We start from the raw sequence: 27,210 nt of genomic DNA, 5'->3' as shown, positions 1-27,210 counted from the left end.
CTTTGAAACTCTCATGTGATAGGAGACATTACAGAAAACTTTCCTTATATCTGGGGTGATGTCTAGTCCTCTCCAATTTCATGGTTGGAGCATGATTCCGTGTTTGCCATTTCCCCTGAGTCACTGGGGCTCTAACCTCCAGCTACTGTGGGTGGGAAATGGGGGCTCTCCCATGAGGTCTCCAGCTTGGACTCTCTGCCCTCATGTTCTCCCTTATCTAGATTCCCCAGGCTCGTCCATGGGAAGGGCTTGAAGGCAGACCTGGCCAATTCCTTTTCCTGGGTTCTTTCCTGCTCACTTCCGGAGCAAGGCCAGGCCAGCAGGGGATGGGAGGACCTGATCCTGGCAGAATGGGGACATGGCCTTGATCTGCTGCCTACAGCCAAGATTGTCCCTGCAGGCATGTGGAGCTGGCCTTCCACTGGCAGATCATGAAGCCCAACCTGCAGTGCCTAATGCCTGGAGAAACCTACAGCATGGACAGCATCAAGTACCACCCTGACAGGGAGACGGCCTTCTCCATCATGCCCAAGATGGGGGTTCTCAACCCCCACACCGACCACGAGTTCATCCTGAGCTTTTCTCCTCATGAGGTTAAAATGGTGCCATCTTGGTAGTCACACATGATTGGGTCATGATATTTTCACCCTCCATCCATGTTCTTTAGCAGTGTTGAAGCCACAGCTGGGCCTGACAAGATTTCAGGCATCCTGCCAAGGCCGGCACTTAGCTACAAGTAGGACCGGAGGACATGCTTGGTGTGCAGGGTGAAGACGCTCGTTTTGCCTGGTCCTGATCCCACACACACCTCATCTGCAGCAAGACCCTGAGCTCGTTTCCTCAGCTCTGTGTCTTCCATATTCCTACTATGTCAAAGTCATTAGCATCCCTGCCCAGCGCACAGCAGCCCCCAGAGAGAGTGAGGTACCGGTTCCCGAGGGCAAGATTAAGACACCTGTCTGCCCCAGTGCCAAGCCCTGTGTGTAAGGCATGAGAGCTGGGTGTGAAGTGGGTACTCAGGGACCCTTGTTAGTAAGAGAGCAGGTGTGCCTCTCAGCCCAGCATCCAGCTGCCTCACTGTCTGCCCTGGGAGGGTGTGGTGCTTCTGACATGTTGAGGGCAATGTCAGGGTCTAGAGAGCCTTTCCTGCCTGTCCCCCAGGCCCAGCTGAGGTAGGCCTGCCAGTCTTGAGACTGCAGTGGCCCCAGCCCCCAAGTCCTGGTCGCGTCCCAGCAGCCACTGCTTTCTCTGTAGGGCGGGGGAGCAGGGAGGCAGCACTGCGTTTTTGGAAGGCCCTTCTGGTGGTTAGGCCAAGGGGAGGAGGGATTTCCACTGTGGCTCCAGCCTTCTCCAGGGCAGCCTGGCTGGAGTGCAGTTTGTTTTTAGGATGCTATGTTTGTCTTGCAGTTGAGAAATTTTCACAGTGTGCTTCAGATGGTGCTGGAGGAAGTCCCGGAACCCATGAGGTGATCATGGGCTGGGCCCTGGGTGAGGGGTGGGCAGTGGGGCCTGCCCTCCCCTTGGGGATGCTGGGGGAGGAGGAAATGAGCCACCTGACCCCCAGCAGGCTCTGACACATGGGAGCACTTCTCCTTGCCCAGGCACTTCGGCCTGGAGTGGGCTCAGCATGCAGGGAGCAGAGCTCGCTGGATCACTGTGAGAGCTGTAGGTCACCCTGGAACCCTGGAGCTGTGCCCCAGGCTCATTGTTGCCAGTGGGCAGCCAGACTGGTGGCCCCTGGGTGGTGGTGACTAATGAGGGAAGGTTTTGGCACATGGTGAGCATCTCTACCAGCTCTTCCCTAAGCACACTGTTGGGATGGGTCTCTAGCTCGCCTCATGTAGAGATCCCAGGCTGGGTGCAGGGCAGGTGCCCCGTCCCTGGCCTTAAGTTGAGCTGCTATCACAGCCACAGGCATTCATCACTGTTTCAGGGCGTTGGCTGATGCCTCTCATCTTAGGGTTCCTGGGAGCTGAGGGTAGGGGATATGGGACAAAGGCAAGGGCCATGCTCCTGGGCTGTGTTGGCTCCTAACTCCTGGTGGGTTTGTTTCAGTTTGGAAGTGGATACCCTGAAGGGCCCCTCATACTCTGTGGATGACGTGATCGTCCTGGAAGTCGAGGTGAAGGGCTCGGTAGAACCTTTCCAGGTTCTCTTAGAACCATATACCCTCATCATCCCCGGGGAGAGCTACATTGGGGTAAATGTGAAGAAAGATTTTAAGGTAAGTCATTGTCTCTCCCCAGCCTAGGCTGGCTGAGATGGTGTGAACTTGGGTGCGAGGGTAGGGAACATGTAGCTGGAGGGGCGGATGGCGGTGGCTGCTGAATAGAGGATGAAGCTGCTCCCACGGCCCCTGAACTTGACTTGGTTTGCACAGATGAGGGGCCAGGCATGTCTGTCATTTTTATCAGCTTCCTAGTATCCTCTGAACAACAGGGCTGTGGAACCCATTCCTGTGTTCATGGGTCTTTGGCAGGATATGCTGCCCACAAACCCTGCAGTGGTGTTGGTGCTGTTGAATGGCCAGGAATTAGCTGGGAGGGTGTCAAGAGGACCTTGTATGAGCCCCAATCCCACAGTCCTTCAGCAGGTACATATTTGGCATGCGAAGGCAGTTCCTGGGGAGCCCGGACTGGGGTGTGTCTTTCAGATGTGGAACAATAGCAAGTCACCCATCAGATACATGTGGGGGAAGATCAGCGACTGCCACATCATTGAAGTAGAACCCTGCACAGGGACCATCGGTACTGCCTGGACTGCGGGAGGGGTTGTGACCTGCCCGGGGCTGGCTGGCGGAGGAGACCTCGGAGTGAAAGGGGCCTGTGCAGGGGTTCTTGGTGTCCCGTGACCAGCTCCAGCTGCAGCCTGCCACATGGAGTGGGCGAGAAGTCAGCGAAGGCCAGACACCTGGGCCCAGCCACAGAAGGAAATTGCCTGTGCTTCCTTTCTCCGCCTCTCACTTGTCCCCTCTCTTCCAGAGCCCAATGAGGTGGAGGATTTTGAGTTGAACTTTACTGGGGGTGTCCCTGGCCCAACAAGCCAGGACCTGCTATGTGAAATCAAAGACTCACCCTCGCCAGTGGTGTTACACATCGAGGCAGCCTTTAAGGTGCTGCTGGTGGGGCCGGGCAGTGGGGTGGGCCAGAAAGGAGGCAGGGATAGGGCACAGAGCCATTCCCAGGTGGCTAGTGACAGACCCTCTGGTGTCTCAGGGGCCTGCCCTCGTCATCAACGTCTCAGCCCTTCAGTTTGGTTTGCTGCGCCTGGGGCAGAGAGCTACAAGCTCCATTCAGATCCAGAACATCAGCCAGCTCCCAGCTGTGTGGCACATGAAGGAGAGCCTGGTCTGCCTGGAGGAAAGGCGTGAGGGTGTAAGTTGGGCACTGCTGGCTCCTAGGGTGCCATCCTTCCCCCCCCAGCAGCCAGTTTATCTGTGTCGTGTTGAACTGTGAAATTTGTGCTTGTGCATTCCGAGCCTTGAGCCTGAGAGAGGGAAAGCCTGCCTGGTGACTTCCACCTCAAGGTGTCCCCAGTTCTCCCCATCTCTGAGGTAGTTGGGGTCCTTTCTACAGCAGAATTTAACCAGGAACTGGATTTTCCTGCTCCTCTCTCAACTATCTGATGCAGAAATAGGACATAGGTTTTCCTCTCTGGCAGAGCAGCCTGAATCAGGAAGAAAATAGGCAGCTGAGTTGAGCAAGAAGCTTCCAAGTCCTCTGGGGAGGGCCCCCTGGGCTTACACAGAAGGATTTGAACCTCCCAGGATTGTGCTTGTAGTTTAAGTACCTGCCACCAGGTGGTGCTTGCACATGGGCTTGCGGCCCAAAATGAACGGCTCCGAAAAGAAAATCCAGATTCATTTCCACTCAAATAGCACTTTTCTTTTTACTATAAAAATAGAAAATACTAGCCATGGGTAGGTATTATCATCATCACGTTTAAGTCATGGCATCACATTTAAATGCGATGTGCAATCTGTAACAAGGCCAAGTTACACGAAGCATCAGTTACTCCCTCCCGCCAGCAGGTAGCTGTAAGCCAGCAGGTAGCTGTAAATCACCTGCTCGCCACTCCTGCTCTTCACACCTGGTGGCTGAGCTCCCTGGGAACTGCCTTAGGTCATCATTGCACATGTGAGACTCTGGCCAGGTCTGTTTGGTGACAGCGCCCTCCCTCTGACTGGCTCCTGCCAAGGAGCCCCAACCTGCTCACCCACTAGTCCTCCAGGTCAGAGCCCTGCACACTTTTACTTCCACATGCAGAAGCCGAGGAAAGATAGTCGCAGCCACACTTACCTCTTATCTGCCAACTTCTGTTCCCTTCCTCCAGGACTTTTCCTTTCCACTCCAAGGCCGTTCTCCTTTACCTGACAGCCTCTCTTCTCTAGCTGGGCACTCGGAAACTTAGAGGTTACGACAGTTTGCATCTAATCACCAACACCATGGCCAAGAACCGTTGCCACGTGTCCTGTTACACAGGCTTGGAGTTAGCACTTTCCCTCCCAGGGGTCATTGGTCTCCCTGCTCAATCGCAGAACCATGGAAGGCTGGGCCTGGGTACAGGGTGGTAGCAGTACCTGTAGGCAGGAACCTGTTCTTCAAATGAAACCTTAGACAGAGCCCAAGATCTGGAATAAAGTATGACTGCTCTGGGCACCCCCTGCCCCATCCCGCCTCTCCCCACATCCCAGTCCCTTGCCCTAGACCCTTCTGAGGAATCCCCGGGGCTTCCCACAGCACAGCTGGGAACTTTCAGACCTCAGCCAACCTGCTCATTTGAGAGACAGAGAGGGACAGGGGCTTCCCTAGGGTCACACAGTTAATGGGCGGTGGAATCACATCAGACCCCTGTTGTCTAATTCCCAGTCTGTGTTTTTCTCCCACTGTGAAGAATAACTACATTTTATAATTGAAATAATTGTCAGTTCTGTACTATATTAAGATTTGTATCATGAGGCTAGTAGGAATCCTGTCTCTACAGTTCTATGCACTCTCTTCTTTTGAGCTCTCAAAAATGATTTGGGGTTTGTTAGATGATCTTCAGTCAGGGGACCCAGAACTGCAGCCCCAGAGTACAGCCACACCCCCAGGGCTCCAAGGGAGGTGTGTGTGAGGAGCAAAGACCAAAGAAAGCACAGAGGCGTTTTCCTTACCAGTGGAGCTTGGACCCCAAACTCCAGCGTAAGCCAGACCAGAGCGCACAAGCCACTTTTCCTCAGAGTTAGGCCAGCCCATCCCTCCCACCAGTGCCAGGGAGGTGAAGCTTCAGTGGCAAGAGAGCACAGGGTCTCTCTCACAGTGCAAGCCCGCTCATGTCAACCTGGCTAGCATGGCACCTGGGTAGGAGGTGGGGCTGGGAGAAGGCAGACCAGGTCCACGTGGGGTGGACAGGCCACCCTCCACGCAGTCGCCTTGCACTCATTATCTGGGTCTCATGGAAGGAAGAAACCAAAGAGGAATCACATCCCTCCTGGGTGTGACCTTTCAATGTCCAGGGACACCCCTGCTAGCCACTGTGGCCCAGCTGGGGCCATGGCACCATACAGTCAGACTAGGAGTGTTCCTTATCTCTGTTGGGAACAGAAAGGGATAGAGAGCCCTCCCCAGGTGCTCTCTTCTTCCTAAGGCTTTTCCCTTCCTCCCCCTTCGTGTGCCTGCCACATGGGAGGGGGCAGACCTGAATAAGTACAAGCCTACAGTGAAGGAGGACAGGACTGGGAGAGGTGGGGGCAAGAGACCATATGAGAGCAAAGGAGAAATCTGTGGCCACATGGAAACTTCGCCTCTCTCCCAGTCTGGTGACTTGGTAGCTCTTCTTACTTGAAGCCATCAAGGCCCTAATTTGTACCTGCTTACTGGGGCTGGGCAGACCTCTCAGAGCCGTAGCACCCCCCACCCCACACCCCCAACCAAGCATGGCTTCCCATTCCCCCTGGGGTACCTCCCTCTGCCTTGTACCTCTCAGATCTGGGCCAGTGCATGGGGACCTCCTCCTTCACTTGGAGACTCAGTTTTTGTCCTCTTGATCCTGAGACTCTTGCTCAGCTGTTTCACCCCATTTGCTTGCCTCCTGCATCCTAGATGGCTCACTGAAGAGCTGAGGGGCAGCTTGGGGGTGACCCTGGTTGGTCACAGCCAGCTCCCAGTTCTACTGCAATTCCAAGTGTCCTCACTCCTCATTTTTCCAAATTGGCCTCCCAATCAGGTGTCTCCCTTCAGCATTGAGCCCTCCAGCTGCCAGGTTCAACCTCTGGGGGAGTGCAGAGTGGACATCACCTTGGAGGCCTTGCACTGCCAGCATCTTCAGACCGTCCTGGAGCTGGAGGTGGTAAACGGGGCCTGGAGGTAAGAGGGAGTGGGGAGAGCCATTATTAACACGTTTTCTGCATATTCACAGTATGTTTATTTATATTATGTGCAATCATCTATAGACATTTCAGAATTTAAAGGTCTCATGTTTATTCCATAAAATTTGGAAATTACAAAAAGGAAAATTAATCTATTACCTGGAGATAATATGATGGGGTATATCCTTCAAGTGTGTACATACTGAAGGAATGTAAATTAGTGCAACTACTTTTGACATTACTTTATTGTTACCTAGTAAGGTTACATATGCACATGCCCTGTGGTCCAGCATTAGACCTTCTGGCTAAACGCCCAGAGAAGCTTACACATGTGCAGTGGGAGCCTGTGCTCACATGGGAATGCTTACAGCTGGACTGTTGATAATAGTGGAAAACCTGGAAAAAACCAATGTTTGTCAACAGGAGAACAGACACAAAATAGTTGTGGCATATTTAAATGAATGAATACCATTGTATTCTGGGAGGAACACACTGGAGGTTTCAAAGGTTATTAATGATATTCCCTTTCTTCCTTTCCTCCCTCCCTTTCTTTTGGAAAATTTATTGCATATATAAAAATAGAATAGTATAGTGAGCCCCCATGTACCCATCACCTACCTTTAATCACTGTAAATGTTGTTTCATCCACATCCCTCGTCCACTTCCCCTACCCCTTCCCAAATTATTTTGAGCATAATATTCATTTTCTTAAGCTGTTTGGTGGTAATATTTTGTTTCTTCAGCTGGATGGGGGTGGTACACAGGTGTTCTTTTTATTATTATTTAAACCGTGTATATATTTACACCGTCTATACATTTTTTGTTTGTTTTTTGGGGGGGTAAGGAAGATTGGTCCTGAGTCAACATCTGATTCCAGTCTTCCTCCTTTTGCCTGAGGAAGATTGTCCCCGTGCTAACGTCTGTGCCAGTCTTCCTCCATTTTTTGTATGTGGGATGCTGCCACGGCATGGCTTGATGAGTGGTGTGTAGTCCGCGCCTGGGATCCGAACCCGCCAACCCCAGGCTGCCAAAGTGGAGCATGCGAACCCAACCGCTATGCCACCGAGCCGGCCCCTCCATGCTTTTACTTTAAACCTGTTTGTGTCTTTGAATCTAAGGTGTCTTTTATAGATAGTATATAGTGGGATCATTTTTTTAACATCCATTTTGCTAATCTCTGCCTTTTGATTGGATTGTTTAATCCATTTATATTTAATGTAATTACAGATAAGGCAGGACTTACATCTTCCATTTTGCTATTTGTCTTCTATATATCTTCTGTCTTTTTGTTTCTGCATTCCTGCATTACTGCCTCCTTCTGTGTTAGGTAGATATTTTCTGGTATACCATTTTAATTCCCATGTTCATTTTACTTTTTTTTTAAGTATTTTTTCAGTTGGTTTCCCTGGGCATTTTAGTTAGTATCTTAATTTTAAAATAATCTAGTTTGGATTAATACCAATTTATTTTCAATAGTAAGCAATTTTGCTCTAATACAACTTTGATCTTTCCCCTTCCTTTTTACTATTATTCATACAAATTACATCTTTATACATTGTAGATCCATCAATACAGTATCATAGCTATTGGCTTATGAAATTGTCATTTTTTTTTTTAAAGATTGGCGCCTGAGCTGACATCTGTTACCAGTCTTTTTTTCTTCTTCCTCTTCTCCCCAAAGCCCCCCGTTACATAGTTCTATATTCTAGTTGTGGGTCCTTCTGGTTCTGTTATATGGGATGCCACCTCAGCATAGCTTGATGAGCAGCGCCATGTCTGCGCACAGGATCCGAACTGGCGAAACCCTGGGCTGCCAAAGCAGAGTGCACGAACTTAACCACTCAGCCACGGGGCCGGCCCCTGAAGTTGTCTTTTAAATCACATAGAATGAAAAAAGCTACAGAAAAAAGACATTTATACCGTCTTTTATGTTTTACCTATGTATTTACCTTGATGTAGTTGTGTGAGTTAGGCTTCCACCAGAGAAACAGAATGAGTATTTGTATTTATTAAAGAAATTTATTGCAAGGAATTGGCTTACATGACTGTAGGGTCTGGCTAAGCAAGCCCAAAATCAACAGGGCAGGCCATCAGGAAGAGCAGGCTGGAATCCTCTGGCACAAGCTGAAGCTGCTGTGCACACAGGGAATTTCCTCTTTTCTGGGTAACCTCAGTTATGATTTTAACACTTTTCAACTGACTGAATCAGGCCCTTCAAAATTATCTAGAATAATTTCCTTTACTTAAACTCAACTGCTTATGAATATTAATCACATCTACGAAATACTTTTAGATATCCAGACATGTAAAGAGCTTGAAAGTCATCACTCCTGCCCTCACAACAAGAAAAAAGCTGAACAAACCGAAAAGTGATGACTTTTCTTAGATCTGTCAGAGAACTGAGGTCACGGAATAAACACCCACCCACAAACTGGAGAGAGAGGTGAATACAGAGAATACAGATCAGTTTATCTGTAAAACTCTGGGGGCTGCTAAATTCTCATGCTGAAGATTAGAGAAGAATTCTCTCCTTTGATCAGTGGGACGGGAAAAGTAACCATTCTAAAATATTTCCAGAGGAAAAGTAACCACTTTGAAATAAGTCCAGCATGTTCTTCACAAGGCCTACCCAGGGAGGTAAAAGACTTCACCAGAGCCTTGTCCAACTTGAGGGAAGGGAATCCCCACCCTCAGCCCCCTCTAGAACCTCCTATTTCACCTACTGGGGGAAGAAACTGAGAAGCACTTGTAACGGACACAGCCCAGGGGCACAGGCCCACTGAAAGAGTGAGACCTATCATAGGCTTATAGGAGACTTCCTCTCCCCCACACCTTACCACCACATCTGCAAGGCTCTGTGATAGCGAGGGTTACAGCTGAAAGAAGGCAGGACTTCAGACTCTACCTGAGAGTTTCTAGGAAAACCCAAAGACAACAGGGGCGAGAAACTCAAGGACACTGGAGGAAAATGAAGCCTCCGACACCTGCAGCAACAGCCAACAGTTAACACAGCCTAACTCCTAGATGGATAAACACAAAACTTTACACTAAAGCTCTGTCTACATCAGTTCAGCTTTCTCAATATGTCATGTCCAACATTCAGCAAAAACTTACAAGGTGTGATAAAAGGCAAGGAAAAAAAACCCAGTCTGACGAGACAGAGCAATCATCTGAACCAGACTCAGATATGTCAGAGGTTTTAGAATTACCAGACCAATTCTGTACTCCATCTCTGTAACTTTTTTATTTCAAGAATGCTATATAAATGGAATCATACATTATGTAACCTTTTATTTCACTCAACGTAATTCCCTCGAGATCCGTCCAAGTTGCCTGTGTTGACAGTCCCTTCCTTTTCTGCTTAGTAGTGTTCCACGGTGTGAATATACCAGTTTAAGCAGCAGCCTTTGAAGGACTCTTGGGCTGTTTGCAGGTCTTGGCTGTTATGAATAAAGCTGCTATGAACATTTGTGTACAGGTTTTTGTGTGAACGTATGTTTTCATTTCTCTGGGATAAATGTTCAAGAGTAACATTGCTGGGTTGTATAGTAAATACATTTTTAGTTTTGTAAGAAAGTGCCAAAAGATTTTCCGAGTGGCTGGACCATTCTCCGTTCTCACGGCAGTGTGTGAGTGGTCTAGTCTGTCCCCATCCTCGCGAGCGTTTGGTATCATTGCTATTTTTTTTTTGAGTCATTCTGACAGACGTGTGGTGATATTACCTCGTGCCCACAGTGATTTTAATTTGCATTTTCCTAGTGGCTAATTATTTTGAGCATCTTTCATGTGCTTATTTTCCATCTGCATATCCCCGTTGTTGAAATTTTTGTCATTTTCTAATTGGATTGTTTTAGTGTTGAGTTTTAAGAATTCTTTACATCTTCTAGATGCAAGTCTTTTGTCAATATGTGGCTTGCAAATATTTCCTCCCAGTCTGTAATTTTCTTTTGAAAGAGAAATGGTCTTTCACAGAGCAAAAGTTTTTAAATTTGATGAGGTTCAGTTTATCAAATTTTTCCTTTATGAGTTGTACTTTAGGGTCCTAAAGATTTTCTCCTATTGTTTTCTAAAAGTTTTATAGTTTTATATTTAAGTTTGTGATACATTTTGAGTTAGTTTTTGTATAAGTTGTGAGGTTTAGGTAGAGCTTTATTTTATTTAATTTTTGCCCATGGATATCTGATTCCTTGAGCATCATTTGTTGACAGATTATCCTTTCCTCATTGAATTGTTTTTGCACTTTTGTCAAAAATCAGTTGGGACAACTGAAATGTTCTTCATCAGGTGAGTAAACAAACTGTGGTACATCCATACAATGGAACACTATTCATTAATTTTAAAAAGAACAAGTTATTGATACACTCAACAACTTGGATGGATCTCAAGGGAATTATGCTGGGTGAAAAAAGCAAATGTGAAAAGAATACATGCTGTATGATTCCATTTATATACTAGTCTTAAAACTAAAGAGATGGAGAACAGATTAGTGGCCTCCAGGAGCTGGGGAGGGAGCAGGAGCGAGAGAAGTGACTATAGCTGTTGGTGTAGAAACGTAGCACGAGGCGTCCTTGCGATGGAACTGGTCTGTGTCTTCACTGTGGTGGCATCACATGTACCTACACACGTGATAAAATTGCGTAGAAGTAAATGCACACAAACAAATGAGTGCATGTAAACCTGGTGAGGCCTAAATACGATTGCTGGATTGTGGCTCTCTTGGTTGTGATATTGTACTGTAGTTATGAGAAATGTTACCATTGGGGAAATTGGTAAAGGGCCTACAGGATCCCTTTATTTTTTTTGTTATAGCTGCATGTGAATCTACAATTATCTCAAAAAGTCAAAAGCAAAATACATATCCATTCCTCAAACAAAAAAAACAAAACAAAACGAGTCATATCTGTGTGGGTCTTATTTCTAGGTTTCCTGTATTGTTCCATTGATCTGCGTGCTTATCCCTCCACCAATAGCATACTATCTTGATTACTGTAGCTATATAGTAAGTCTTAACATCTAGTAGAGTGATTTCCTACTTTATTCTTCTTTTTAAAAATTGTTCAGTTATTCTATGTCCTTTGTCTTTCCATATAAATTTTGTAATCAGCTTGTATATATCTACAAAAATCCTTGCTGGGAGTTTGGTAAGAATTATGTTAAACCTGTAGATCAACTCGGGGAGAATGACACCTTTCCTATGTTGAGTCTTCCAATCCATGAACACAGTATGTCTCTCCATTTATTAAGTTTTTGATTTCTTTCTTCAGTGTATTGTAGTTTTCAGCACACAAATCCTGTATATATTTTTTTAGATTTATACCTAAGTATTTTGGGTTTTTTGAGCAATTATAAATAGTATTGTGTTTTTAATTTGTTTCCACATGTTCATCATTAGCATATAAGAATGTGATTGATTTTGTATGTTGATTTTGTGCCTTGTAACTTTGCTGACTCATTAGTTCTGGGAGTTTTTAAATATAGATTCCTTGGGATTTTCTACACAGACCATCATGTCATCCACAAATAGGGACGGTTTTATTTCTTCTTTTCTGATCAGTACGCCTTTTATTTCCCTGTGTTTCAGCTACCTTCCTGTGTATGCTGAGGTACAGGAGCCCCACGTCTACCTGCAGAGCAGCCAGCTGGAGGTCAGCAACCTCTACCTGGGCGTGCCCACAAAGACAACCGTCACACTCGTCAATGGCACGCTCTTGCCCACCCACTTCCACTGGGGCAAGGTGAGTGAGCCCGCACTGTCAGGTACCGTGTCTGCAGCCCTCAGCACCAAGGGCCCATGGGTGGGGATGTTGCCCCCCAGGGACCCCCAAGACTGGTCGCTCAGCCTCCCCCCAAAAGCGTGTCCCTTGCCCCACAATGCCCAGAAAAGCTGGGCTCTTCAAAGAAGCAGCACATCTGGTCTGACTTACCCTTGCCCTGCCTTCCGGGAATTCCAATTCTCTGCCCAAGAAGAAGTTTCTAGGACACACAGCTAGACCTCCCAGCCAGTGTAGCCCATGACTGGTCCATGCAGCTTTTGGGAGCTCAGCTGAGGCACTGCCCCTGGGGCTGACTGTGGAGCTTGCTCTGCGTGTGTGGGAGATGGGGCCACGTCCTTGTGCATCAGTGGCAGCTCTGCTCCCCATCACCCTGAGCACCTTGTTTAGTCCAGACAACCCCCAACAGGTGTGAGGTCCGTCCAGGGTTGGGGAGGAGAGAGGGGACCTGTGGTTTATCCCCACCAGTGAGCACCCAGCCCTCCTGGTCTTGCTGTGGTCCCCCAGTCTGCCAGCCTCCAGCAGAGCATACAGCAGGGCTGAGCACTCTGTCTGGACCCTGGGTCCATCCTGGGAGTCTAGCATCTGACAACAGGCCCACCCATATGTCTGCCAGCTGCTGGGGCACCAAGCAAACTTCTGCACAGCAAAAATCTCCCCCAGACGTGGCACACTGGGCCCCAGTGAAGAGCGCCAGCTCAAACTGGAGTTGACTACTCACACCCAGGTGAGTACAGTGGTGAGGCGGCCTGGGTGACTGGGAAGGACCCCTGCAACCATCTGCATCTGTGCCGGCAGGGAGGTCTGCCCTAGACACCCTCCTGGTCTCTGTAAAGTGGGGAAGACATTTCTTGCATTTGGGTCTGGGGGCCCCATTCCTGTTAGGCCTGCTCTCTAGAGACACAAGGTCAGGAAGCCTGGAGCAGGCCTGGATGTGCCCTGGAACCCATTGGCCACGTCTAGCCTTTGGCACCAGCTTTAGACCCCCCCTTGCCGGTCTCTGTGGCCCCAGGTGGGCCCAGCTTTCCAATTTCCCCAGAAATCCAGAGCAGAGCTACTGCTCATGGCAGGCCTGTGCTGGGTGCTGCTGAGCTCACTAACTGTCAGCCCAGTTCCTCCCAAGAACCATAGTTCTCCCTGGTGCGGCCCATAGGAAGGCCATCAGGGCAGAACATGCTCAGTGCTTGGCTTATTGCTGGCTGTGTTTATGGTTCTGGTGGGAAAAGAAACTTCTTCCTTGCAGAGACTTGCAAACCCAGTCCCAATTCCTCACTGGCAAATGTGGGGACAATGGGCTTTCTTAACACAGCTGAGCCTGAGCTCTAGGGTGACCGGCAGAGGGACCAGGCCTGGCATGGAGCAGCCCTCAGTCAAGAAGGGTTTGATTTCTATGGTAGCAGCTTCCTCAGAATAAAGGTGCAACTTCTCCAGAGGTCCGCTTTGAGGAGTCTCACTTCATGTAGGCATGCCCAGATATTCGGAGCGGACTCATAGCCAGGAGCCCTGAGAAAGGGGCCAGGTCTCCTGGGGGCAGAGTATGGGCCTACAGACTGGGTCTGCAGATGGTGGCTCACCAGAGAGACTGGGGAGCCCTTACGCAGAGACGAGCCTGGACAGAAGTCAGGGCCTTTGTTTTGAGCCCCCCCCCCCCCCCCCACAGTAGCCCCTGTGCAGGGGTTTGAAGCCTGTCTTCTGAGGCCCAGCCATGGGACTTACCTGCAGTGATGTGCCCCTGACGGGCTTTCTTACAGGAAGAGCTGACCGATCTGGTCCTCCCTTGTACTGTGTCAGGCATGAAGGAGCCACTGGTTCTGGGCATTTCTGGGAAACCCCAGGGACTACAAGTGGCCATCACCATCTCTGCAGAGGACTCTGACAGCAGGTGAGCCCAGGGCGGGGGCTGGGGGCTGAGGGCTGAGGCGCCCACACAAAGGACCACACTACACTGTGGTGCCAGCATACTCCCAGCTGATTCCTGAAGCCAGGAAGGGAGCACAGTGTTACTGTGGCCCCTCACTGCCCTGTGGGAACAGATCCCTCTTCCCCATCCCTGCCTTCTGTGTCGTCTTTCCTCACACTGGGAGGCATGGTGTCCAGGCAGGTAGGAGATGGCAGGGGACAGGGCCATAGGGACTTTGGGTTTTCCCACAGGAGGCCCAGACCCCTGGCCAGGGGGAGTTTGTGGAGTTTGAGGCCTCTCTTGGCATCATAGGCTGACAAGAAGGTGTGTGTGTGGGGTGGCAGCTGAATGAGAAAGGAGTCCAAGGATGAAGCCTGGTTTCTAGGCAGCTCTCGCACCCCGACTCAAGGTGGCTCCCTGGCAAGGCCAAGGGTGGCATGTAACCTGGTGCCCATGGGCGTGGGCAGTGTTCCCAGCACAGAGCTGGGGCCAGGCCACCCGGAGGAGCTCCGCCTGGACTTCGGTTCGACAGTGCCACTGAGGACCCGCGTGAATCGCCAACTCATCCTGACCAATTGCTCCCCGATACAGACCCCTTTCACCCTCAAGTTTGAGTACTTTGGGAGCCCCCAAAACAGCTTGAGCCAAAAACCAAGCCTGTAAGTCTGGTTTCTTTCAGAGGCAGTTCCTGGGGGGATGTGGCCAGGGGGGATTTGCCCCATTGAGCCTCTGTGTGGCTTAGGTGGCCAGAGGCTGATCGGTGTGAGGAGTGGGAGGATGTGTCTTCACAGGTAGACGTCCACCTTCCAGACCTGAGAGGGCCTGCGGGAGAGGCTAGGATGTGGCCCTTCTCCTCAGCCTGGCCTGCTGAGGTAGAGGGCTTCTGATAGACCAGGCAGTATTTGAGGCAATGGGTGAGGGAGAAGTTACTGGATGTGGTGGAGGTAACTGTGTGGGCAGAGATGTGACAGCGAGGCATTTTGCAAAGCTGGAACTTGAAATCTGCTACAGGGAAATATTTACACTACAGAAATGGGCAGTTTACCAGCACACCACTGCCAGCACCTCCCCACTGAATCCCCTAGGGCAGAGGAGGCCGTGGGGAGTGGGGAGCCACTGACAGTTTCTAAGGCGTTAACTTTCCCACTTCAGAAAAGTTGGTGTGCGCTTAATGCTGGCCAGATGTCAGCAGAACAGACTGGAAACAGGGGTCTTTGCAGAAGGCCGGGCAAGAGTTGGAGAGTCTGGGCTGGGTTTGCATCCAGGGGTCACCAGGGCACAGAGCCTGCGATAGGGGGTCCCTACCCCAGAACCCTCCTGAGTTTCTTGGGAGGCAATCTCTGGGGCTGGCAGATGTCCTACAGCTGGGGTGGTTTGGGTGGTAGGGGTGCAGCAGGAGGTGCAGAAGAGGCCTGACCGGCTCTCCCCTGGGAGGAGCAGGAGGGCCACCTTTCTCCGCTGGGCCCCTGGTATGCTAGTTGCCCAGGGAGGTGGCTCAGGTCTGAGGAAAGGCCCTGATGGCTTGATACCATTTCTCTGTCCTGTCTGGTAAAGCCCCGACATGCCTCCTGCCCTGCTGAAGATGGCACGGACTCGAGAGCGCTTGGCCAAGCGAGAGCAGCTGGGTAAGAGCCCCAGGCGAGTGCTGAGCCCAGGCCTGGCCAGAGCGGGGTTTTACGTGGCCTTCTGGGGATGTGAGCCAGCAGCTGTAGGGAGGGGGACCCTGACCGAAAACCCATCTCATTGTTCTTTTCTAGCAAAATCCCTGAGATGGCTGTGGCCCTCCACCTGACAGGGTCCCTCTTTTGAATGAAACCATCTCCTTGCTACAGCATAAGCCTTGTGCATAGGGCCTAGATTTGATTTGGGATGGGTGGTGACTTAGAAGGGTGGGCTCCCACTGAGGCCTGGCCCCATGGGAGGTGAGAGAGGCTGGCCTTTAGACTCGGGGCTCCCAGGAGGAGGGCCTGTTTAGCCAGACCAAGGAGAGGCTACAGGGTGGCTTATCTGGTGCAGTGCTTAGCTAACATCTGAGGATTTGGACCTTATTCCTGTCCTGGGTCTTGAACCCCCATTCCTGGTTCTCCCCTAGATTTTATGGAAAGCATGTTGTCTCATGGGAAAGGAGCTGCCTTCTTTCCCCACACTTCCCAGGGCATACTGGGAGCCCACCAGCAGCTAAGCATCAACATCACAGGCTGTGCAAACATGTGGGGTGAATACTGGGACAACCTCATCTGCACGGTAGGGGCATGCAAGCGGGTAATGGCCTGGGGGTACGTGGAACCTGACCCCAGCCCTCACCTTCAGACTCTCTCTCCCCCAACACCTGGCCCTCAGCCTCTCAAATCTTACCAAGTTGAAAGATGATGTCCACTGAGCTCGGGATGGGCATTTGCAACCACTGCAATTCAGGTGGGAGGGTTCCTCGTGAGCAGCAGAACCTTCCACACCTTTTCCCCTGAGGTCCCACGTGGCTGGGACCATGCTGAGGAGCACAGAGGAATCAGATAGGCTGCCTGCCTGGGCTGGGACCCGAGACCTGGAGTGGGGAGTAAGTTTAGAGAGATAGTAACAGGCTCCCAGAGCCATTTCCTCGCCTAGTCCTCAGTGCATTCATTCATTCTCCCATTGGTCCATTCATTTACTCACTCATTCAGCATGAATTGAGTACTTACTATGTATGGGTTCCTGTGAGGTCCACTGGAATATGGAGGATACAAGGATGAACAAGATAGATGATGCCAGCAAGGAGCTCCTAGTTTAATATGGAGGGGTGAAAGATGTATAGTATCCTACACTGTTTGGTGATTGCATAGATTTTCATGAACTATTTAGTATATTGGACAGGTTAACTAGAGTAGATATTTTCTTTAAGTTGTTTATGTTATGTCTGACAAAGGGTTGATCACCTTAATATAGAAAGAGTTCTTAACTAACTAACAAACAATAAGGAGGGGCAAATCATCCCAAGTGGGCAAAGGGTTTGAATAGGCAATTCAAGAATGACAAGTACAAACAGCCAATGAACGTATAAAAAAATATCCCCACCATCACCGTAACTAAAGAAGGGAGATTAAAAGTCACACTGAAATACTGGTTTTTGTGAGATTGGTGGGGTTTAAAGGTTGTTGGTGAAGGTGCAGGGAAACGAGTGCCCTTGTGCCCATGGGCACGGGTGGGAAATGTGTGCCACCCTTTGGAGGCACTTTGGGGATGTGCTGGGTACACACAAAGTTTCCCCAAGGAGAGAAGGGGATGGGCGAGCAAATCACTTCGTCCCAGGTTTCCTTTTCTTCTCAGACTGTTTATAGTAGAGGAAAAAGAAAAAGGAAACAACCTCTAAGCATCCGTGTCCACCAGTAGAAGACTGGATGAAATACTGGGCTATGGCCATACAGTGGAGTTCTGTACAGCCCGTTGAGTGATGCTGGAAACGTTCACTAGTAAAATTATCATATGTTGCTAGAAGATTGCAAAACAAAAGCCTGCCCATATGTTCCTCATTTATTTCTGTGTTTATGTTCACAAAAGGAGTCTGTCTAGACGGCTGCATGCTAAAATGTTGACAGTCATGCTGGTGGGGGTGGGGTAGGATTATGGGAGATTATCACACTCTGTATCTTAAATAAAAGAAATAAACATGGGGAAATAGCAATTATTATTTTTTATTAGCAAAGAAAAATAATAAAGTTATTTCCATTTAAAAGATACAGAAATTTGATCAAAGGGGCCATAAGAGGCCAAAGATGGTCAGGCTGGGAGATCAGGCAGGTCACAGGGCTGGGAGGGAGACTGGGGACGGAAGGGAAGGGAGGGAAGCTGGGGCTGGGAGGCGAGGCAGCCCCAGGCCTTTGGGGCATCTGGGGTGAGCATCTGACAGTGGGGAGTGAGTCTGGGCCCAGCTGGGACCAAGCTGTGGAGACCCTGGGCTGGTAGGAGGAGGGAAGTTCTTGCACAAAGGGAATGGGGAGCCAGGGAATGCAGTGGCAGCTGGTGACAAGAGTGACAAAGGATTGGTGTGTTTGCAGGTGGGAGATCTGCCACCAACAGTCATCCCAGTGCACATGGCAGTGGTAGGCTGCCCCATCAGCTCCCTGAGAACCACCTACTACACCACTGACCAGTTCCAGAAGGAGCCTGTCATCAGGTGCCTCGCCCCTGGCCTCATCCTCTGCCCTCTTGAAACCCTCTGGCCTCCAGCCTGGGCTGCGCACACCAACGTGTTGCTCTCCAGCTGGCCCAGGGCCACCCAGCAGTAAAGTCCGAGGACAGGACTGTAAAGTCCCATGCCTCAGGGGCCATGGCCATTATCTATACATCTCAGAGGGCTTCTGGGAGACAGAAGTAGTGAGTAGTCGGTGTAGCCCAAGGTCAGTGCCACACCTGGGGCTCCTCACACCAACTGAGCCGGTATGGTACAGCCAGTTGGTGCAGTTGTAGATGGGGTGGGAGGAGGGGTGTGGGAGTTCCCGGGGCAGTAAGCAGCCCTGGGTCACGGTTCACCAGGCACTGCATGGAGAAGGCCTCCAGAACTGGGTCTTGGTGACACCGGGAGGAGGACAGACCCCTGTGGGGCCTCCTCCCTGCCTGAGTCCCCATCCCTAGCCCTCCTCTCTGAAGTCACCCTGTCTCAGTCTGTGTGCTGGTGGTGGTCTCCTGCTTCCAGGTTCGGCACCCAGGTCTCTGGAGGAGACACGATCACCCGGGTCCTTCGCCTGAATAACTCCAGCCCTTGTGGTGAGACTCACGAGATAAATTGGGGCTCTCGCTACAGGCTGTGCTATGTGGTGGGCCAGGCTGGGAGAGGCTGATATCCCATGACCAGGACCCAGGAGTGCAGGTGGCCTGTGGTTACTGAGGGAGGACCCCAAGGGCCAAGGTGAGGAATGACCAAGCTAGTCGAGAGTGGTCAGAGAGAGCCACTTCTGTCCTTGAGGACAGGACTTGCCCTTGCCCAGCCTGGGGTCTCCCAGTATCCTTGGGGCCACAGGTACCCTGCTCTCATGGGATTCACTTTGCAAAGGGACAGACACTTGCAGGGGACACTTTTTCTCATTCCTTTAGCCAGCAGTACCTGAGCTGCATGCCAGGTGCTGTGCAAGGAGCTGGGGATACGGAGAGAACAGGACAAGGGGGTCCCTGCTGAAAGGCTTCCATCCTGATGGGCAGGACAGACATGACTGTGGGCTGCTAGGAGTGCACTGAATGTGACTATAGGGGAAGGCTGGAGTGCTAGGGGACTGTATCGACGGGGTCCAGGCTCGCGTGTGGAGGAATGTTCAGGCTGAGTCCAGGGGGAAGGGTAAGCCAACTTGGCCTGGGGGTGCATATGGGGATGAAACATGTCTGGGCCACAGGAAGAGCTACGGCCAGTTCAGGACTGGCCTGGCCACAGTCACTCACCAGGGAGGATTCAAGGCATCTGGGGCTGGGCCACCTCAGGCCGACTGAACCAGTCTCTAGGGGCAGGGCCTGGACACTGGTTTTTAAGCTCCTCAGGTGAGTCCATGGAACGTGCGGCCAGGGAGAGAACCGCCACACTGGGAGCTTGCTTGTTTTCCCCTACTAGATCTGTGCGATTTTGGAAAGGGTGTGTTGAAGTCGACTGCTGTAATCAGATCTTTTATCAAGTTCTCCTGGCATTTCCAGTAGTTTTGCTTTATGTTTTTACCTGCTGTGCTGTTAGGTGCATTTGAGAACCAAATCTTCACAGAGGATGCCTTTATCACCCCCTGTGAGGTTCCTCTTTGGCCCCCTCAGTTCTTATATCCCACTTTGCCTTGTAGTAACATTACTACCCCTCATTCATATGGCATTTGCCTGGTATCTCTTTGCCTGTCCCTCTGTTTTCACTCTTGATGACTTTGATGTGTGTTTCTTTGTAAATAATAGAGAGCTGAGCTTTTAAAAAACCCAACCTGACATTCTCTATCTTTTAACAGGAAAAGTCAGTCAATCCATGTATTTCTTCCATCTTATTTTATGATTTATTTTACTTTGTTGTTTATTTTTCTCCTTTCTTTTTGTGTGTGACTTTATTCTGTTTTCTTTTTGTTGAATTTGAAATTTCTCTTCCTCTCTCCTTTCCTTCAGTGGGTACCTTCCCTCCTTGGGCCTCATCACCACACGCACGTTTCTCTGTCTTTACTTGAAAGTGAGATTGCCCACTGAACTTGAGAGATGGAGGCCATTGGTGGCCTTGGTGAGAGTGATTTGGTGGGTGTAAGAGGCAGATGCCAGGTAATAACTCTAAGAACTACAAGATCGGGAACCTTGGGAGTGTGTTCACCAGTGTTCCCCAGGGCCAAGCCAGTGAATCAGGTGTTAACTGGGGGGTGGGTAAGAGCTGCAGAGGGGAGGCGATGATGGATGGTTTGTCCTACAAGCATGCTGTGGGAGTGTTGGGGGAGAGGTGGTGGTCCTGGAGAGGTCGTCCGGCAGAGGGAAACTTGTTCAAGGTGGGGAGACCTGACCTTGTTTAAGTGCTGTTGGGAAGCAGCTAGGAGAGAGGGGAAACTGGACATGGCTGGCCTCTGAGAAGGTGAGCAGAGGCAGAATTGAAGGCAGGAGGGGAGGGGAAGATGGGCTAGATGCAGACAGACGTGGGGGGTTGGGACAGGACTTCAGAGATTTCCTGATTTGGGCGCTTCTGGAGACAAGGTGGGCCCAACAGCTGAATGTCAGGGAGGCAGTGGAGGTATCAGAGGAGAGCAGGAAAGGGGTGACAGTAGTCGGCAGGGAGAGCTGAGTAGGAAGCAGTGATGGGCAGAGTGGGGACACTGCTTAGGTTGGGGACAGATTTATGGGGGTAGCAAGCTGTTCATAAAGTGGGGGACTTTCTCAAGTGGGGCCCAGAGAGTCAGTTCATCAAGGGTTAGGTTTCACAAGGAGGGTAAAAGGATGGGGATGAAGGGAGTTATGAGAATCCTGGCAAGACAGAAGTTGACGTGGTGGCCCCCAAAGACTAGCCTGGCTGGGGAAGGAACTGAATGCAGATGGGAGCTGATGGATGGAGGAGGAGAAGGTAGGGATACAGGGGTTGGAGGGCCCAGGGAAGTCAGCAAATAGGCCAGAAGGAGAGGAGGCTGTGGGGAGAACATGGAGTGCCTGGATTCCTGCATTTGGATATGAAGACCTGGTCTTGTAATCCAGGGGCCTAGGGGTGATGGAGCCAGACAGCATAAGCCTGTAGACTTTTTTAAAACACAAAGTGCTTGGAAGTGGTATTAGAGAGGAAGCGAGGCCACCCCTCCACCCTGAGTATGGGAGAATGGGCAGCCTCTGAGGGCTGCAGGAAAGTGGGGGCCCAGGGAAGACTTGCTTGCTCCTTCCTTCCCAGACATCCGCCTGGACTGGGAGACCTATGTTCCAGAAGACAAGGAGGACCGGCTGGTGGAGCTGCTGGTGTTTTACGGGCCACCTTTCCCGCTGCGGGACCAAGCTGGGAATGACCTTGTGTGCCCTGAGACCCCTGAGAGCAGCAGCTCCATCTGGTCCCCAAGTCCCTCCAACATGTCTGACTTCAGCCATGGAGCTTCCCAGTCTGTGAGCAGAGGTGGAGGGGCGGGGCGGGCTGGCTACTGAGGTGTGGCCAGTGGACCTTGAGCCTGTGTGAGCCTCAGCAACTCCTTGACAACAGGCCGAGGGCAGCTCCAGTGACGGGGCCTCACAGAAGATCATCTCAGTCATCCTGCAGGAGCATGAGGGGGTGCCCTCTGACCACCCGTACTGTGTCAGCCCCAAGCAGATGGTGAGTCGGGGTGGGGCTAGGAGCTGCCTCCTGGTCCCCACTGGCTGGCCAGTGGGCATGGAGCAGTGCTGAGGCTGCCATGTCTGTGCCAGGTGGTCCCTGCTGGGGGCAGCAGCAGCATCTACATCTCCTTCACACCCATGGTCCTTGGCCCTGATATCCTGCACAAGGTGGAATGTGTTGGCTATGCCCTGGGCTTCATGAGCTTGGACAATGAGGTGAGCCCTCCTGGCCTGGGGTGGGGCTGCAGCCACTGCCTCTCTCCTGGGTAGCATGCTGCCTGCTCAGCTCAGGGACTGCCAGTGATCGGGCTTGGGCTTGGTAGGTGGAAAGAGAGCTTCCGGGGAGGAGACATCGCCTGCAGGATTTTGCTGTGGGACCCCTAAGACTGGACCTGCATTGCTACGTCAGGCCCGCACAGTGAGTTAGCCGGGTCGCCCGGCTTCCCTCCATCCACTGTGGGGAGCACCTAAGCTGGGCACTGGTAGGAACCAGACAGGGTTCTGGGAGCAAGAAGACGGGAATGGGAGGGAGGAGATGCCCACAGGTGAACACAGGGACAGGTGGCACAGAGCCAGATGAGCAGGGTAGGGGTGGCCAGGAGGTCCCAGAGACCCAGTGATGCCTATTGCTGGTAGGCTAAGTCTGGAGTTGGACTACGGCGGTGGTGTGGAATTCCGGCATCAGGCCAGTGACCTTATCCTTGAGCAGCCCTGTTCTGGGGTGAGTGTGCTGCACCCCTGGCCCTGCCAATTTACCTGGACCTCAAATGTCCCTATAGGCCTTTCTGAGGCACAGGTCTTACAGTCTGAGGCCCCGCCCTCCAAGCCCCCTCCCCTACTCCAGAGCCGTGGGCTCAAGAAGGGAGAGATGCATCCCCAAGCTCCTCCACCTCTGTGGCTGTCCAGGTGCTGAGTGAGCTGGTGACCACCCACCATCTGAAGCTGACCAACACCACGGAAATACCACACTATTTCCGGCTCCTGGTCTCCAAGCCCTTCTCTGTTTCTCAAGATGGGGCTGGCCATGGCCACAGAGCTCCTGGCCCTGGGCGGGAGCACCAGTGTGAAGAGGAGACTGCAGCAGTAGGCCAGCAGCTGGTGCTCCACCCGCAGGAGAACATGCTGGTCAGTGGAGAGTTCTGTAGTCCTCACCCTTGAGGGGTACACTCAGCTGGGCCAGAGGTCACCTTCTTCTCATACACGCACACGTGTACAGACAGCACACCCACACACCACCTTCACACGTTTGCACAGACACAAACTGCACGTTTGACCCCGCCATGCGATGTACTCACGGGTACTCAGGACACTCCCACTACACACACCATTTTCAGCAAACAACTGGCCCTCTGTGCAGGTGGCTTACACATGCAGGTACCAACAGAGGTATCAGTGGGAACACACAGGAGTCCCAGACACACTAGACTCCTCTTCATCCCCTCTGCCAATGGCCTGGTCGAGGCCGAAGCACTCCTGTGAGCACCTCCACTTTGCACACAGACCCTCCCTTCTCACGTGCCCTCACTCAGGGTTTTGTGCCTGGCTCAGGTGAGCTCAGATTTGGGTGCCATCTTTCCATAAATGTAAGGCACTCCAGGTCCTAGAGTGATTTTCCCTCTTCTGATGGGGTGTCAGTGATAATAGGATCCTGGATCTGCAGTCCAGGGGGTGGAGGTCCTGGAAATGCCAGGGCCTCAGTGGGAACCATGAACATCTGCCTCCTTTGGTTTACTGAGGCATCTGGAGTGAGGAGAGGTCACAGGCCATGTGGGAGGTTGGCTGTGTGCACACCATTTTCTGCACTGTGGGCTTCCTGGGTGTGCACGACGGCCAGCCAGGCTGGGTGCCCCACCCTCTCTAACTTCCCTCCTGCTTCAGAGGCCCTCCTGCCTCTTAGGAGGGCTTTCCTTTATGCTGAGCTCCTTAGAGCTCCAGTTGGGCCCTTGCCTCATTCTGCACATCCTGGATCATCTCATCCACTTGCAGAGCTTCTGTGAGCAGCTGTGTTCTCTCTTTCAAGTGTATCCTTCAGTATAGGCATATTGAGTGCCTGCCACGTGCTAGACACTGTGCTAGGTGATGGAACTCCCCCAAGGACCTCATCGTGGATGTAGGGCAGACAGATCTGCAGAAGATAGAAGGGCACCCTTGTCCACTTAGCATTTGCTCCCTTCTTCAAAGAGGTTAACCGAGGGGCAGCCCCAAAGCACGGCCAGAGAGCCCATTCCATTAGCGTGCCGATGAGACTAGAGGTATTTAAAATCCTTTACTACATCTCCCCCTCCAGGTGCTGACAGTGCCCATGGAATCTGGCTCCTGACCAGAATTCTCTCGCAAACTCTAGACCCAAACTTGACCTGTCCAACCTGAATTCCCCTTCTCCTGCCCACTGTCCTGCCCACATCTGTGCCTCCTCTATCAGTGGTGGCATTTTATCTCAGCAAATACCACCATCCTCCACCCCCTTGCTCAAGCCAGAGCTCTGGCATCCCTCATCCTAGACTCCTCTCTCTGAACAGCCAGCCACCAAGCCTCTGTCGCCCCGTCCTCAACCTCTCAGCACATCCCTTTTCTCTTCACCCCATACCCATATCTTGGTCCAGGACAATGGTTTCCAAGCCTGGCAACCCATCAGCAGCCTTTAGAAAGCTTGTTTGAAATACTAATTCCCAGGCCCACCTCCAGAGAGAAGACCTGGGCAGAGGCCCAGGAATCTGTACTTTTAACAGGTGCCTCTGTTGATTCTAATGAGCTTGTCCCAAGGAACTGTGTCTGGGAGCCACACATCCAAGCCCCATCCTGTTGGGCCTAAGTTACACCTCGGCCCCCTAATGATGTCCTCACACCCACTCGTGCTCCCCAGCCCACCTCCCCTCAGCAGCCAGTGACCTCTGAGGAAGGCAAAGCTGACTCAGACGTCCTCCTGCTCAAAGCCCATCAGGGGCTCCTCACTGTCCTCAGGATAAAGACACAGGCCTCCCCTGGGCCCACGGGCTGCCCACAGCCTTGGTCACACCAGGGGGAAAAGGGCAGCTTGCTCATTCTCTCCTCTCCTGTCACCCCTCTGCTCCTAAGGGTGGGCACAGCCTCGTCCCGGTACTAATGGGTGTTGGGAACAGACGGTGTTTACGGAATGAACGCACCAGACAGGGGCGCTGGGCGGTGTGGGGGAGGCGTGCTGCTGGGCTGTTTGCTGGGCAGGGCTGGGTCAGTCTGGGCCCTGCAAGCCGTGCTGGGTCCTGGCTGAGCTGGGAGCTGGCCAGGCCTGAGGGGCCGTGGGAGGGAAGGAAGATGGAAATCCGGGTGGGGAAGCTGCTGGCTGCCTTCGGCAGCCTGAGGTGACGGCTCGTCTCCATGTGCTCAGGTGAACGTGTCCTTCTCACTGTCCCTGGAGCTGCTCTCCTATCAGAAGCTCCCGACTGACCAGATGCTGCCCGGAGTGGACATTCAGCAGAATGCGAGTGGGGAGAAGGAGATGGTGTTTACTCAGAATCTGCTCCTGGAGTACACCAACCACACCACGCAGGTGAGTCCCAGGCCTGCGCCACACCCTGAGGACAGTGGAATCAGGCTGGACTCCTGTTCTGGTGGGATCACAGGAGGACAAACCCCAACAGGGCCCTCAGAAATAAGAGGAGCCCTGGCCCTTGCCCTGAGGGCCCAGTCTGCCCTGGAAGAGGCGTTGCCCTGAGGACACACATGGAGAAATTTGTGTCATCCTTCCTCAGTTGTCTCAGGAGCTCAGAACCAGGTGAGGTGTTGCAGGGTGGAAAATCAGGGAAGGCTTCCTGGAGGAGGCAGCATGTGAAGCCTGCACACTGTTTAATGAAGAGAGAAGGGAAACCACACTGAAAGTCAAACCAAGAGAATGGCTTAATGGCTGGGGACAGTGAGCCGCCTGAGGCAGCTGAGGGACAAGCTCTAGTGGATTTCAGGCTTGTGTGGGGCTTCAAGTACCAGGGCGAGCAGCACAGACCTAGCTCTGTGGACTGTGACAGAAGGTCATGGGGCTATTGTGTAGAGCAGAGCTGAAGAGGCCAAGGGAAAAGGCAAGATGGCCCAGAGCCCACGAGGCGCAGACGGCTGGACAAGAGGTAGGAAGGCTGGAGGGCGGCCCAACCAGGGAGCAGAGGCCACTGAGCTCGATCGTGGCGTTGGTGATGGGGAGCAGATGGTGCCTTCCTGGCCCTTTCCCTGTGCAGAACCCCACCAGCAGTCTGGGGCTTTCAGTGCTGGCCCCGGCCCCCTTCCACCCGCCATGGAGCTGCCTGTGTGCTCCTCAGAAGCTTCAGTACTTGGGGTCGGCAGGCTCCTGTGTCCTTAGCTCAGAGCCCAGCCGGCCTGGGCAAGGTCGCCTGGTCCCCACCAAGCAAAAGGCTCTGCCCTCTAGGTGGTGCCCCTGCGGGCCATCGTGGCCGTGCCCGAGCTGCAGCTCTCCACCAGCTGGGTGGACTTCGGCACCTGCTTTGTGAACCAGAAGCAGGTCTGCGAGGTCTATCTGATGAACCTGAGTGGCTGCCGGAGCTACTGGACTGTGCTGATGGGTATGTCAGGCCCTCCTGGCTGTGCACTGCTCCCCTGCACAACTGGGCCAAGAGCCCCAGGACGGCACCTGGGTGCCCTGTCCCTGCAGGCTGGCTCCCCAGGGCTGGCACCACCTGGGAATCCCTGCAGAGGTGGCCAGTTCCCCAATCCCTAGTGATCCCAGGGTTGCCCTGCCCTGTGGGGCTGGGCAAGGCCAGGGGTGCACACCTGAGATGTGAGGCAGTGCATGGAGCTGCCTGCACTCATGTGTGTGCTTCCTTCCCCTCGGTGCAGGCCAACAGGAGCCAGACAAGGGCCCTGTGGCCTTCGGGGTCTCCCCAGGCAGTGGACTGCTGGAGGCACGACCAGTCAATGCGCCCCCATCCTCTGTCACCCTCCAGGTTTTCTTCACTGCCAGGTACAGTCCCCCCAACCCCCCAGCACTGCCCACAGGCCTGGAGCCCAGGGCCCGCTCCTAACCTTAGCCCCCTTCTCCCGACAGGAGCAGTAAGCTGTACGAGTCCACGCTGGTGGTGGAAGGTGTGCTCGGTGAGAAGGCCTGCGCCCTGCGGCTCCGGGGCCAAGGCTCTTATGACGAGAGATATTTGTCACCCCACCAGCTCTGATGCTCTGCCCTCAGTCCCTCAGCTTTGGAAATAAATGTGACTCAGAGCTAAGGAACTGGTTTGCTGGGCAGGGGCACACACTGGACGGCCTCTGAGCAGCTCCTTGGATGGAGGGACCCCCTTCCAGGGCCCTGGTCTCAGCCCAGGCCCTGCACCATATGTCCTCAGAGCTAACATAAAAAAGATAGGCCACCTGACTATGGAGACCACGGCAGTTAAGAATCAGTACTCAGAATGAGCAGAAACAAGACCAGCATGGCAAGAACTGACCCGTGGGAAAAAGCA

General features: G+C 52.2%; 1 protein-coding gene across 7 annotated transcripts in view; it reads left to right on the top strand.

Moving 5' to 3' along the window:
- DLEC1 (DLEC1 cilia and flagella associated protein) overlaps nucleotides 1–26,973 on the top strand; it is a 66,397-nt gene extending 39,424 nt beyond the window's left edge. For 4 of the 7 annotated variants that reach the window (XM_046660459.1, XM_046660463.1, XM_046660473.1 and 1 more), the window contains 25 exons: nucleotides 401–593; nucleotides 1,408–1,466; nucleotides 2,056–2,224; nucleotides 2,654–2,747; nucleotides 2,982–3,112; nucleotides 3,216–3,374; nucleotides 6,208–6,347; nucleotides 11,931–12,084; nucleotides 12,737–12,847; nucleotides 13,872–14,002; nucleotides 14,488–14,679; nucleotides 15,575–15,645; nucleotides 16,113–16,264; nucleotides 18,052–18,170; nucleotides 18,690–18,760; nucleotides 21,363–21,568; nucleotides 21,663–21,773; nucleotides 21,866–21,991; nucleotides 22,099–22,193; nucleotides 22,412–22,496; nucleotides 22,682–22,900; nucleotides 25,140–25,301; nucleotides 26,166–26,319; nucleotides 26,594–26,717; nucleotides 26,802–26,973. In XM_046660459.1, the coding sequence (XP_046516415.1) occupies nucleotides 401–593; nucleotides 1,408–1,466; nucleotides 2,056–2,224; nucleotides 2,654–2,747; nucleotides 2,982–3,112; nucleotides 3,216–3,374; nucleotides 6,208–6,347; nucleotides 11,931–12,084; nucleotides 12,737–12,847; nucleotides 13,872–14,002; nucleotides 14,488–14,679; nucleotides 15,575–15,645; nucleotides 16,113–16,264; nucleotides 18,052–18,170; nucleotides 18,690–18,760; nucleotides 21,363–21,568; nucleotides 21,663–21,773; nucleotides 21,866–21,991; nucleotides 22,099–22,193; nucleotides 22,412–22,496; nucleotides 22,682–22,900; nucleotides 25,140–25,301; nucleotides 26,166–26,319; nucleotides 26,594–26,717; nucleotides 26,802–26,925 (3,352 nt within the window). In that variant the 3' untranslated portion in view covers nucleotides 26,926–26,973. Of the gene's footprint in view, nucleotides 1–400; nucleotides 594–1,407; nucleotides 1,467–2,055; nucleotides 2,225–2,653; nucleotides 2,748–2,981; nucleotides 3,113–3,215; nucleotides 3,375–6,207; nucleotides 6,348–11,930; nucleotides 12,085–12,736; nucleotides 12,848–13,871; nucleotides 14,003–14,487; nucleotides 14,680–15,574; nucleotides 15,646–16,112; nucleotides 16,265–18,051; nucleotides 18,171–18,689; nucleotides 18,761–21,362; nucleotides 21,569–21,662; nucleotides 21,774–21,865; nucleotides 21,992–22,098; nucleotides 22,194–22,411; nucleotides 22,497–22,681; nucleotides 22,901–25,139; nucleotides 25,302–26,165; nucleotides 26,320–26,593; nucleotides 26,718–26,801 lie in introns of those variants that run through there. The other 3 variants (XM_046660480.1, XR_006888534.1, XM_046660498.1) reach the window with 3 other exon arrangements.
- The last annotated feature ends 237 nt before the right edge of the window (nucleotides 26,974–27,210 follow it).

The sequence above is a fragment of the Equus quagga genome, chromosome 1 (assembly GCF_021613505.1).
Source record: "Equus quagga isolate Etosha38 chromosome 1, UCLA_HA_Equagga_1.0, whole genome shotgun sequence".
Lineage (NCBI taxonomy): Eukaryota > Metazoa > Chordata > Mammalia > Perissodactyla > Equidae > Equus > Equus quagga.
This window is presented reverse-complemented; position numbering and strand designations above follow the sequence as displayed.